At 39.1% G+C, this 14,630-nt stretch overlaps 1 protein-coding gene across 6 annotated transcripts in view; it reads left to right on the top strand.

The window, feature by feature from the left end:
- Nucleotides 1-13,003, top strand: part of LOC144532596 (neurexin-1a) — a 272,440-nt gene extending 259,437 nt beyond the window's left edge. For all 6 annotated transcript variants that reach the window (XM_078273444.1, XM_078273443.1, XM_078273447.1 and 3 more), the window contains one exon: nucleotides 11,156-13,003. In XM_078273444.1, coding sequence (XP_078129570.1) covers nucleotides 11,156-11,460 — 305 coding nt within the window. In that variant the 3' untranslated portion in view covers nucleotides 11,461-13,003. The remainder of the gene's footprint in view (nucleotides 1-11,155) is intronic.
- The last annotated feature ends 1,627 nt before the right edge of the window (nucleotides 13,004-14,630 follow it).

Here is a 14,630-nt window from a genome sequence, read left to right as displayed (position 1 = left end):
AAGCACTTTTTTTTTACTCTGTTTTTATCAGCTTTACTCTTACAAATTGGAATTGTAAATCTGTTTGTTCCCTGCAACACGGGCAAACTTTTAATCTCTTACCTTGCTACACACGGAAGGCAATTAAGTCTAACCCTTGCTCCCGCCTTTGAATAGAAGGATTTTCAAATGCATTCTGAAGTGATGAGACGCACTGAGAACAATTAAGTCCAGACCCAAGGCCCACCACTCCATCTAGATGTGTTATCGATCAGTATGTGGTCATAAAACCTCCACTAAATTAATGTCTGCCTCACAGCAAAGACTATCAACTTTCTAGTCTGTCTCTCTTCCTGTTCCTCTGGCCTTCCACTAGCAAGATTAGCTTTTGCCACAGTAACTCCCTCCTATAACTCTCATACCGCACGTTAGATTCCCATTCGGCAGCATCACAATAGGTACTTCCAATGTACATCTGCTACCTCTGTCAAATATCATCCACAGGAGATTGGTCTGTGCACTGATTCACACTAGCAGCTTGCATTATGATATTTTTTGACAAGGGCATCTGCCAAAACATCAGTCGCGAACTGTGTGATGCTCAGGGACGCACACTCCCAGAGCAGAGTATCCCTCTCCTTCTGTGATCACTGAAGGGGATTTGACACCAGAGCTGCGGACTCCCAGGGTGGCAGCTGTCTAACACCGTATCCTGATTAATATCTACATTCAGAACGATTCACACGCTCTGCCAAGCACTCACCACATCTCAGACGGGGTTGCTGTGCATAAAGGATCCACTGTTGCTGATAAAGGACCACTTTCTCATATTACTGTTCAGCCAACTTCTTTTTAACACACCAATAATATATTATTTTACACCTTGACAGTCTGTTCTGTCTGGCAACTCAAAAGCAGAGACCAGATGCGCACACTCTTGATATCTGTGTTTCTCTCAACCTTGCGCTCAGGCTTCACAGCAGATGTATACAGGAAGATGTTGGTGCATAAGTGATCCCTAGAGGTGAGCTTTGAAGCAGACTTTTATGTGAGCTATCACTGGCCCAAGGTCAGCTCTAGATCATTCTGTGTATCAGCTGTTGAGTGACATCAATCGGGTAAACTTACTTATTGCCATGCTTTATTTCTCTTACCTCCGGAAACCATGGATAGCCAGTGGTACCAGCAGAGCTTATCACCCGATTAGATCATACTGCAGCAAATTGAATCTCACACCCCCTGGTTCAGGAAACCACTGAGGAATACACAGACCCATGTTGCTGCAACACATCTGATCTGTAATGGGAGGCTTGTTGGGGGAGTGTGCATATAAGCAAGTGCTTTGGCTTCCATGTGATCTCACCTCACCTTTATCAGGAGATTCGCAATATGCTGCATAATAACCTAATATGCCTTTAAGGGCAAGTCTGATGTTACAGAAATACTATATAAATCCTGACATTTAGCTTAAAATGCTACACTTTCCACACAAAAAAGATTGTTCATTTAAAGGCCAGGATAAAGTGTTGGCTAATCAGCTGAAGAAAATTGCGCAGTTGTGTGAAAATAGCCTCATGAACAGTCTCCCGAGGTGGCGCTCGGTGCTGATTTTCAAGTACCAACCTCAGTTTTCATGGTGAAAGTTAATAGAACAGGTTGTTGCCAAGCTGCATGGGGTCAGATAGAACGGATGTCTCTTACCTGCCTGCTTCATTTCATTGGCGTCATGCAGGCTGTTGATGGAGGGCAGCTGCTGCACAGTGACCCATATCCAAGGTTACACCCAATGCCTTTGTTCCCGATCATTTGGTGTTTTTGCTGCTAGTCCTCCGTATTTGTTTAAATTAATCAAATTCTACTCATCAAATGAGATTATTTTATAACACAATTTTTTAGTAATGAAAAATATATACTGGTAATGTGAGCATTTCTATTTACAGTAATATTGTCAGAGCACTGAGCCTTGGGTCCAAGTGTATTACTGTATGGTTTTTCTAGAATTGCATTTGAATATTAAGCATATGAGTATTGCTGTATTCTGTTGAAGTAATAATTGCAAAAAAAATGGAATATACTTAACGATAGAGAGAGTTAGATGAGCAGATTGATCCCTTTCATGTGTCTGTACGGTAAGTACAGTATGAAGCTACCGTAAGCAGCTAGTTAGCTTATTTTAAAACTATAGTGCGTAGTTTTTGTCATCCCCATGAGGAATTCTAAGTAATGACAACTAAACTGTCGGCACGTCCACATGATACAAGCAGGAGGACAAGGAGGATTAAAAAAACATGATGGACTCTTCAGAGGAGGTAATTATCTTCACTTGAGTTTCTGCATGGGAAAGTCACCGGACGCCACAATCTTCTGAACATGGCCATACTGAGGAATAGAGAGAGAGTTGTGTGGAGCTGATAGTCCTATTTAGCTTTGTAGTAACTAATTTGGCAATGGCTTGAATGTAACGGACGTGTAAAAACAACAATTCTCCGTTTTAGCTGGCTAGCTGCTGCTAGCTGTTTTGTTACATTTACATTTTTCTTTAAAAGGAATACTCATAATACCATGCCAAAATGACACTCCCATAATTGTTACTGGAGAGCAAACCCCAGTATGCATGATGCCTTGGGCAGAGGGCACAGGAGGGTGATCTATCCTAACATTGCATCAGCATCAGCCAGATGTTCATCTTTAATATGTTTACACATTTTCCACCATCATTAATTATGCAACATTCAGTCATGCGAAATATGATTTTTTATGAAAGAAATGGGCTCCTTGTCAAATGTAAGTACACACCAGCAGCCTCAGTAAGAGTTTTGATATACAGTATGCACCCTTCTACATTTCACAAATAATCTTTCAGTGCTTTTACTCTCAGCTCCAGTAGCCCTTCGCTGTAGATTGCCTATAGGCAGGTTAAGGTTAATTATCTCTAGTTTCCTCTTCTCTCTATGCTCTCTTGTCTTTTTCTATCCTCAAGCATTCTGCAGTGACAATACTGTAGCCGCTACTAATGTGTTTGACATTTGTTTTAATAGATCTAATTTATGGGTGTGGAAACAATACATAGAGTAAACCAATAAATCAGACTGCAAATGAATACTCTCTTTAACCCAACGGCAATGACTGGAATGCACCCAGACAGGAGGGGAAAATAATTAGAGTAAATTATTGTTTTAAAAGTAGCTGTGAGATTAATGAAACACTAAGAGCACTGTGCTGGCTTAAGAGGTCACTGCCCTAGGTTATTCAATCATACTCAGCTGGAACTCTGTGTGTTCATTCCTTCCTTTGCTGAACACACTGGCATGCACCTTGCGTGCCAACAGACTGCCACTAGCAGAGATGGTTTAACAAATGAAAAACCCTTCTGAAGACTGGATGCTCATTGACTGTGATCACAACTCATGCCCACCAAACAACACTGATGACCTTCAAGTACATTGCATGCTTTTTTTGTGGAAAACACATTGCTGTTGTTAATGCATACTTTGTCAATTCATGCAGACAATCTCATTGAATTCTGCCATTTTTGTTTTTCTGCACTCTTTCAGTGAGGATTATGCCATCCAAGTCTTCTTTCTACATTCTATTTAAAATGGAGTGTGTTCTGAGAGAAAACAGGATTTCACACTTACTGTCAGTCTTTCTCTTTACTGATCCCACCGTATTTATATTTTCAATTATTTTTATTTTTCTACCACACGTCTTTTGGGTGTGCTGACATTGATGCTAACACATTGTGTCTGTTTATAAGTCTAAGTAGGGCATGAAAGACTTTGCTTTTCCAAGAAAAGCAAGCCCAGCCAAAGGTCAGTTATGTTAATGGTATAAGTAAGCTAGGGCATAGAAATATTACCCACCAATTCCTAGTTGACCAATCAGTAAAATGCACTTAAATACTGCATTTTTCTTAATTGACTTCTCGATCCTGCGACAGTATGAAATAACTCTAAAATTTGCACTTTTCCAAGTCAGAAAAATAGAATATTAATCACATAATGCTGGTCATCATGTTGCTTTGAGAATGTGAAATAGTCTCTAGTAAAAGACAAACTTTAGCTTTCACAGAATGAAATACTTCTTCTTAAACTATATATTTCCAAGTACAATGAACATCATTTTTTTTATTGATCACCATTTCCTTGAGCCACTAGTTTGATTAAAAAGATGTGATTTTGGGATTAATATGCAGAGATATTGGAACAACTAACAAAAAGAGCGCTTTCACACTTCAGAGACACAGTGCACAGAACAGTTTGTGTCAAAAGTTTTAAATAACACAGTGTGAGTCTGTAGTTTAGATCTGATTATCTTCTGCAGAAAACTATTAAGCTTTTGTGCAATGGAAAGCTCCTGTGTAGCTACAGGTCGGCTGTATATATAACACAAATATAGACCCTAAGAACATGTAACCGGAATGTAGGAATCTAATCAAGAGACGCACTCCAGACTTGACGTTCAAGCCGAGTAAGCTCAGCCGCCTTCTTTCATCTTGCCTCTTTAAGTGGAGCCCCTCTAGGCAAAGGCTTAAACTGTACCATACCTTTTACTTTGCTAATTCAGACACCTTTTAATAATTCGCTCTTGGACCTCACTTCATGCTCCCTCAGCTCTCTGTTCATCATCCACCATCAGCATGAGCAGGGCCACTTCAGGCTCACACACGCATGCTGTCATCAGGCATGCTGCCAGCATGTCACAAGAACAGGATGGCTCGCATCACTTCTCGAGGACACTCAGATGATTAAAGAGGAAGAGGGATTTAACAAGTGTTTTGGCTCTGCTGCAGTTGATACAGTGACCTGTCTGCAGACTGATCCCCAACTATATGACGGCTCTGACAGCTTATGATTACGGCTGGATATGTGAAGTAAGAAGATGGTATAACAGTAATCTGGCTGGATAACAGCAACGTGTCACCGAGCATGCCAATTAAGCCTGGGGACGCTCTGAAGGCGTCCCACAGACGCACCTTCTTAAGCTCAAAGATGCACAATGCACCTCTCAACTCATCTCTATTTATTAACTGTAGCAGGTTGCAGAGGGCCGAGTTCAAACAACCTCTCCTTTCATTACCTTTTTACAAAAAATAACTTAATTCTTTCAAGTATTTTTTCCTGATTCTAAACTTGGCATGGCCATAGTGCATCCATTTATGAAAAAGCATCGTCCATGTGTACTCTCTATAACTCTTTTGGACCCATTACCACCACCAGTTAATGAAAGGTCAAGCCTAGTCTGTCCATTCAATATATCCTAAGTAATCCTGGTTGCTCCATTACCTCTCAACAAGCCTCACGCACACCTGAAGTAACCCCCCTGCTCTGCTCTCTGTGTTTTCCTTCATCCGTGGCCCCCGTCAACCTGCTCACACTGTTACAAATTACCAAACAAATGAACCTTCTCGCTGGAGACAAATGAGGAAAAATAGTCTTTGAAGAGGACCATTTATTTAAATCCCGCCTGACAGTGTAGAATCTCTGATCCCATTCCTCTCCTTGAGAGCACATGGCAAAAAAAAAAGTCAGGCAAAAAGAAGGGGAATCAAATCGGGCATTTCACAGGCTTTTAAATGACACGTTCCATTGCACCTACGCTAATATCTCCAAGCTCGTGTATTCACACTGTAGAATCCAGGTAGAATTAAGAGGAACTCAAACATAGCTATCAAATAAACCCTGCAGTTACCAGAACATTGAAGCCAAGCCATTCTCAGTGCTCATGTCATTGCACTCTTCAGTGCCTCTCTGTATGGTGAATGTGATTCCTGGCCAGGCTATTTAATTGTTTTCACTATCATTCATGGATAAGGGTCATATATAAGATCATCTATGCTTCTTTATTTATTTTCTTGCGCGTCTCTTCAAGACAAATCTCTGCAAAGGCTTGGTGAACACAAATGATTTGTGACCAAATGACTGAAACATTAACTGTTGTCCTTGTGAAAACAGTAAGGACTCTATGATAGTGTGGACGTGATACTGTAATTTAAGTCTCGCTCTGGTATGAGATGGAGAGGAGAAAGTAGTTTTGGCACTTTTTACACAACTGCAATCCTTCAAAAGTGAACCCCCCTGAGCATACCTCTATCGCTTCACAAGTGCACCCCCGCCATGCTGCCATGAAGCTAGGCACCACTTTAAGGTCATTTCCCCCATGTCTAATTTTACCCTTGGGTACGCTCGAGTAGCGCGTATAAGAGCAGCCATCATTTTAAACACTTGTTTCAGGCGCTATTTCTTTCTCAGTTTATGTGCCTTCATTCTGAGGTGATGGAGTGCTAATGAACAGACAGGCAGATGCATTTTGACTGAGGTCTTATGAGGCTTTCTCGAAGGCCTTGTGTCTGCCACATTACTTTGCCTGAACCCATCTTGAGGGAAAGCGGTGCAGTGTGCACAGCCAGACTCATTAACAAATGAGCCGCATTTCATCAGGTGTATCAGTTAATCTAAGGGAATAGGAAAGATCCCCGCTTGTCATCAGGTGGCTGTTTGATAGACACTGCTGAAGCTAAATGAAAGCTAATGAGCTGTAATGAATGCTAATCTTTTTTGGACAAAACATGGCTGTGTCAGCACTATGCTAAATGCAGTGTTAATCCTTTAAGTAGTGGTCACTACTCAGCTTTCTTTGTTAAGATATTAAATTGGATTTTGCAGGAAATTATTAAAGTTTTGGCTAGAATCTTTCTGCGTGAATGTAAAATTGATTGAAGATCATATAGGCTATTTATTTTATTTTACTTTATTAGACTTTTCCAGGAATGAAAGACAAATTTTGGTCAGTTGATTGAGGGTCTCCAAATGATAAAGTATCTGTGTGAACTCAGACTGGGGGGAGCCAATCAACAGATCCAAGCAAGAGGAAATAGCAAAGCCCAGCGGTAGAGGTGTTACATCACAGTGCACCATGGTGCTGTTATCGCACGGCTCGTGATATAGCAGGCTGAGGCCGCTTGCCTCCTGAACTCTTCCAACTCCATTACCTTGCTGTAGGAATACTCAAATACAACCCTTCAGTGCCACATCGAGAGCTCTCTCCTCTATCAATCTGCTATGTTATCTACACTTTCAACTTTTTGACCCTGAACAAAGGATAGATAGCAAATATGAAAGTAACTCACCATTAATGCCCACACAATGGCTTGCTGGGGAAGAGCCGTGTCAACCAGTGGCTTTTGCCCACAAGGCAAGAGCATTCTTCACACCTGTCTGCAAGGATAAGTGGGCTTGTCACAAGCAGAGCTAATCTGTTGCAACGCTCAGTCACACTCAATCCACCAGTGGTTCTCTCCACTTGCCCTTGAATGTCTGCTGGCATTGGGAGCATACTTGAGCCGCTGATCAGTCTAACCATGGTGGAAAACATGTCAATGAACAACAGCATCTCTTCTCCTGGCAGACAGCTTAGATAACTTTTGCCCTTTACAGTTTACACTTTTCCATGCCCTTTAGGTATGGCATGAACAAGATACACCTAAGATAGACATATGGGCCAGCTATATGGACCATTAGCTAATATTACCCCATTCACAAACAGTGAACATTAAGCTCAATCACTCAAGAGGAGAAATGAATGCAATCAAAGAAGTACTTTATCTCTAAAGCCATCAACACTGAGTGAGACTCATGAGAGAGAGAGTGAAGAGGGCTATCAGAGACATGAGGAGCGCTGTTATAACTTGGACACCTTTCAGAATATGGAGTGGGCTATGCTGATGTGTAATCACTTCCCTATTCACTGGCAGAACCGATCCCCAAAAGTGCAGCATGCTCTTAGTGTTATCGAATATTTCAATTTAACAAAAGTAACAGTGAAATAGAAGTGACATATAGTCCAAAGTGGAAGGACGTGTAATTTTTACAAATTGTTATAGCTCCTCATCTAAGAATTATGCATACTTAACATAATGTAACATGAGCTAAACTCAAAGTAGAATTGATGTTTACTGTGGTAGATCAAAGATATTCTAGCATTATCATAATGAAAAAAAAAAAAATTATTGGAAGCCAATAGATCCCAAGAAAAATTCATCAAAAAATCCAAAATAAATTAGCATAGTTTGAAGAATGGTTAGCTGTGATGTAAAGTATATATGATCCGTAGCAAATAGAAGAAGAAAAACATGCAATGCATGCATGCATTGGCATAGTGCTGCTTGTATTTGCTGTGATCTAAAGGACAGGCAGACCATCGCCGAAACCCCCACCCCCCATATAACTCTCACGTTTATGTTGTGTTTTTTCGACATTGAGAAAGTAGTGTGTAGACTGGGATGTGCTGTATCCAAATAGTTCTGTCTGTCCTTCACGGATCAGGGAGAAAACCTTTTTATACAATGAGAACAAGAACTGCCCTCTTTGCTCAGAGAAGTTTGTCTGTCATAGAATAAGTATTTGATAAGATGAGACAAGGTGATTATGACTTCAATGGCAGCAACATTTTGTTTTCCATATAGTTTCCTTTTGATGTAAGAGATGGATAGAGAGTTGCTCACTACTATGGATACTGAGTTCTAGCTTAAGAAGAAAGTTATTTGTGTGGAAATATCACTCTGACTGGCTAAGATCAAAGGACGGAAATAAAGAGACATTGTTGTGGTTCTTGTTTTAAAGTGAAATTTCTTTTTAAAGCTTGTTTGATGTAAAAGCTGAAGATGCAATTATTTTCTAAAACCAAAATACTCTCGAAAAAAAAGTAGTGAGAAATGTGGGACAGCAAAAATGAATTTTAATATCAAATTTCATGGAAAGCGTTCACAAAATTCACTTTGATGACTGATCAAATCACTGTTGCTCACATGAATGTTCATGAATATTCAGATCAATATTATAGTTTTATAGTATATAGTAATGTATACGGTATTAATGATTAAGAGCTTATATACCCATCTTTTAACCCTAATTTTTAGTATAAAATGAGTGTTAAAAGAGTGTTAAAATAAGTACTACTGTATGCTGAGGAGTATAGCAACCCCATCTAACGATGAATGTCTAACTCTTTAACTTGTGGTTTAGAAAAGCGTTAATGTCATGGCAAATACAAGTTTTTTTCAATTACTTTGGCTCCGTGAACACACCGTTAGAGCTAAAGAAGGAAAATATAAACATAAGCATCCTTATTGTCCTGATAGAATATGGCACTGCAGCATTACTAAAAAATACATATCTATATATTATTAGTAATATTATTATATAATAGTATCCAAAATTGTAAATATACTAGTGGAGCAAACATTACCTGCTCATTAAGAATAACAAGATTGCATGCATTGAGCTATTATAGCAGTCTTGCTAGCTTATGCAGACTTACTTTGAAACGTAGTAAAACCATTATAAGATGTTAAAGTGTTAATAAATATGAAACACATACAGTATGTAACTAAAGCTGACAAACCTTGTGCCAATCAAGGTTGTAGCACAAAGTCTGACATTTTTCTTCGTTTGGACGTCAGACTTTGACCATGCTAACACACTCTGGTTTTACATTACACACAGTAATTCGGCAGAGGGGAAACAGTTCTGATCACGGTGGTAGGGGTATAAAGCGATTGCCGCCCATGTGAACAGCACAGATGTTGCTCTGCCACCCAGAATTCACAGGTCTGAACTTCTGGCTGTAACCGCTGTAAATCTGCTTTTTTGGGAAAGGTCCTTGAAGTTAGGCAGTTGTAAGGGCAGTTGACGCATGGCAGTGTGAAACCAGCTTAAAGGTCCTTTACAGGGAGTAAAAAAGTGGTCTATATATTGCTTCAGAGTGGAGGACAAGGAGCAGCAGCAAAGTGCAATACTGCAAAGCTTGCTGAATACCTTTAACATTACTGTCCAGTCAACACGGGAAATAATTCAGACCTACAGGGCAACACAACTACTTATGCTTCAGTTGTTATTGTTAGTTTGTCCAGTGTAAATGTACATAACTATCATTTGAACCCAGCTGTAAATCCCTCAAATATTTTTTGCCACAATCCAGCAGAACCAGAGTGTAGAGTGTTTGGATTTCACAAACGCAACTAAGAGGGCTTAAGCAGAATTGATGACTGCTACAAAAACACACTGAGAGACGTGCCAGGAGGACTGAATAATATCAGGAGGCTGACGGGTTTTCCGAATATGCTCCATTGAATGGCACCATTTCAGAACAGGAGTGGGAACAGCCTTTGGCAAAATCTGCTGAGTCAATAGAACAATTGTTTCTCTCGGAAAGATTTATTTTCACAGACTATGTGATACAGTCATGGAGCTTGGATATATAGAACGTTGGTAAATGTGCTCTGTTCATTCATGACTGTGCTGTAAAACATATAATGAGCTATGAGCTTAACTGTGCTTCTATATGCATCATTGACACGTTAGTCTTCTTATCAGCTTCTCTTCTGAATTTAGCAAATCTCTTTATCCTACAACACCTCAGCTTTTTCACTCTCCCATATTATGAACAATTACAATGCAGTGATTATCATCAGAATAATGATATACAGGAATTATATTGCTGACAAGTATATTAGATAGGTAAAATGGCATATACTTAAAGCAAAGTCTGCAAAAATGTCCAGCTGCTATATTTATTAAAAGTTCTAAGATATACTTGGAATTCCTTCAGGGTGCTGCAGGAATCACTAGGTGGCATTTCACTATAATTTCTAGAGTAATTCTGGATTTTGTAACTGTCAAAAGATGTAAAATATTGTGTTTAAGAGTTTTATAAGAAAATCCACATAGTAGTATTTGTGTCTCATTTCACTTTGAGGGTTATTTTTTGACAGTTTTAGCTTGCATACATATGGGATTGTGAAAGGCATTAGAATTCAGATTCTACTTGTGTATTCATTTGTTTTGTTTAAGTTAGACAGAATCTGATTGGGGCCCTCTAATGCTTACCATTGTGTAATGATCGACATTGTTGTTGTCGCTTCACTGTGTAACTGCATGCTCTTCTCTTAGCCAGGAAAGACAATCCCATCAGCCAACATCTACTTTTACCTTCAGCAACCTTGAGGCATGATGTCTGTACTATCATTCAACATTAAACTTCGATATTGATCTACAAACGCAGAGACGAAATGCATCCGTTCACTACCCAAAATCCAGTCATAGTAATAATGATGAAATCTAAAAGATAGAGCTTTGTGTTAGCTTCTGTGGTAATCATATCTCTGTATTCTTTGCAGCCAATCCCACCGGCACTGGACCGAAGGGTTACCCAGGCACATCGGAGGTCTTCCGGGAGTCCAGCAGCACGACGGGGATGGTGGTTGGCATTGTAGCAGCAGCGGCGCTGTGTATTCTCATCCTGCTTTACGCCATGTACAAATACCGGAACAGAGACGAAGGTTCGTACCACGTAGACGAGAGTCGCAACTACATCAGCAACTCGGCGCAGTCCAACGGCACCATTGTCAAAGAGAAACCAGTAAACACCGCAAAAACCTCAAGCAAGGGTAAGAAGAACAAGGACAAGGAGTACTACGTGTGATTGTCAAAGCTGTGGTCTCTGCCAGACCAATTTAAACATTTATGGAAAAGACAAATGAGGACATCAACATGTGTACAGTATAATAACAAAGATGAACATTATTTAGTCATTTTTTTCCTATAAGGCAATGCTCTGAAAAGTAAATATGAAAAATAAAAAAATTAATTTCTTTAGACTCAAGCCCTCGAGACAGTGGAAAGGATTTACTGTCCAGAAAGAGACTGATGGAAAAAATGGCTCTGGAGACCAGTTTAAAAATGAACTGAATACATATCTAACATGACAACCAAACAACATTAACCCATCTGTGACTTGTTTCCTAGGCCAGGATAATGTGATCCAACTCCCTTGTTTCTGGTAAACAGAGGTGCTGATGCACTTTGCAAAGGGAGAATCAGCATTACACACTTACTGTTTTCATATACATTGCCTGTGTTTGTGTTGAGACTTTTTCTAGAGAAAATTACACAATGCATACATAAATACGCCAAACATTTACTGTGGATGAAGAGAGAAAAAAAGAAAGAAAGAAAAAATACCTGATGGATTTCCGAGGAATCCGCCAAAGTACTCACTGAAGAGGTAGTGATGGCCGGCACAGACTAATACCTGGCTGATGCAGTGCAAATATGAGAACAGATACTAGTTTCTTTTGAAAAACTATGTTTTAAGAAGAACTATGTCCATTGTGCCAGTAAAAAATCTGGAGGCCTTCGTCTTCACATCGTGTGAACTCAAAGGAGAGAGTTTCCTCAGAATCATGGGGGATGTCTCTAAAGTGATCATTTGGGAGCCATGCACGCAAAATTATCTTATTACAGTACATATGTTTATATACAGTACAACCACATCTATATGTGCTTTCTGGACTGTGACAAAGTGGTGTTTTATAGCCTGTTGTATAGATGATGCAAACTATAATGGCTCCTCAACCATTTTGGAATAAAACAAAAAAAGCACAAAAAGAAGACATAAGTGTTATTAAGTGTTGCTAGACATAGAAGATTTTATGAAGACATCTGCATTTTTTCTTTCATTTGGATAATAATTTGATTCTCCCCTGTTTTACATGTGTTCCTATATAGTTTTTATACAAATGCCAACCTGAGATAGATGATCCCGGACCAGTAGTAGCCTAACCGTTCCCAAAAACTGCACAAGGTGTTGATGGCAGAGAGGCGTGGCATGACAACTTGTGTGGCTCTCTTTTAAGAATCACTGCCTCCTCCTCAATCCTGACTTACATGAGTGAGAATGAAGACCAAGAAAATGATGATGATGATGATGACGACAACTACGATGATGATGATGGATGATGACAGTGATTAAAATAAATTAACTTGCTGTGTGTTTCCAAGTGTTATTATAAGATTGTCTAATGTGTGCTTGGACTGATGCAAAACCAGAGGAGAATAGCTCAAAATAAGTCTCCATTTCAACTGTTCTGTGTTTATTCTGTCATTCTGTCAGTCAATTCTGCTTTCCGGAGACCTGTACTTGGAATGAGTATGAGGAAAATGACCATGAACTATAAATGATAATTATAAATTCTCTTTGTTTGCTCCTCTTTTATTTCTTCTTGAGTGTTTTATGTTCAATTGTAACTTTTCTTGTACTTCACGTAAACATTAATTATAAAAACTAGTTTTTGAAAAATCACATGAATAAAATACCTAAGTGAACTTAAACTAGTCTACTGACAAAATGTATCAGAGAAACATCCAGGTGTTATGATTTCCATTTTGTCATCAAGCAAACATCCTTTGTTTACATAATTAAAAGACCACCGATTAAGCATTGCTTTCCTATAGCAATGTCTGACTCACTATGGCCATTTTCTTCCTTGACAAAACCTGGGGACTACATTACCCACAATGCAACTCCACAGACAGTTTGGTCGAAGTACTTCCCCTCATTAGTACTGACTTCTGTTTTTTTTTAATAAGTTCATCTTTGTTTTTGTATAACTTTGACTCTTGGTGTCACGTTCAGCCGTCACATCCATTCATGCTCTGTATGATTTATAGTAAAGTGGAAAGCTACAGTGGTAGTTCCTAAAGTTTCAGGTCTGCTGCTTTAAATATTACATTTATTTACCCTTATACATAACATAAACATATTTGAAACACTGTTGTATAAAAATTGAAGACACCTATCCAGACACCATGTTAGTTTTTATTTCTACATAAACTGCACTTCATCAGATGAGGCATCGCCATACTCGTCTGGCTAAATTAACTAGCACTAAGCTGTTACTTGACTTTAAATTGGCAAAGGCAAAAACTCTCACCTTAATAGTTTTATATCTACTCAAAAGCCCAGTGAAAGTCTGACCAAGGATCAGATTCAGTACTGGACATTGAAGCATCACTAGACACATACAGTAAATCTCTACAAGGGTGGTACGTTTTAGACCTCTAGTTCAACTTGAAGCTTTGCTTCTTACTTTACGTCCTAGATCAAGTCTTGGTTTGTTTTCCACATAGCCCAAAGGTGTGACCATTATCTCAATTAGAACCCTTGCAGCAAACAGATGGTTCCTCAAGAGAGTCCATACAACTGTCACAGCTCTTCATCAACTGCTCAAGCAGCTTTCTAATGTGATAATGTGTGATATGTTACTGATCTCCATATGGAAATTGAATGAAATTCCTCATTTCAGTTGGCTGAGGCTTGCTCAAAGACACCTCAGTAGGATAGGTGCTCGCTAACACAATATCACACATTAGGCGGCAATCAGACTAAAAATACACTGTGTTAAATGCAAGAAGCTACATTGGTGGAGTGCTTTAAGTACTAGGTGAGGAGATGACAATACAGAAAGTCTGTTTTAAAGTCCCTGAAAATTTGGTCTCAACGATATTAAAAATTCTAAACTAATTAAGCAACAATCACATTTTGAAAATGCATCCTTAGGTATTATTTATAAAAAGTTCCGTTGGTGCATAGATACATGACATCACTGTTTTCAAACCAGTGAGCAGAGCACAAGCAAAAAAACTAAATGAACAGGTATTTTTCATGTAACAAGAAACAACCAATACCGTTCTAAATTGGCAGAAAATGTATTTGTGTATTTGTTTGGGACTGTCTCCTGTTTCCAGGAAGTGTAGTGATAGTCATGTGGATGAAATGTTTGCATAATTTATTAATATTTTCTTTTGCTAACA

Source organism: Sander vitreus, chromosome 17 (assembly GCF_031162955.1).
Source record: "Sander vitreus isolate 19-12246 chromosome 17, sanVit1, whole genome shotgun sequence".
Classification (NCBI taxonomy): Eukaryota; Metazoa; Chordata; class Actinopteri; order Perciformes; family Percidae; genus Sander; species Sander vitreus.
The sequence above is the reverse complement of the archived record's forward strand: the minus strand, read 5'-3'. Positions and strand labels throughout refer to the sequence as shown.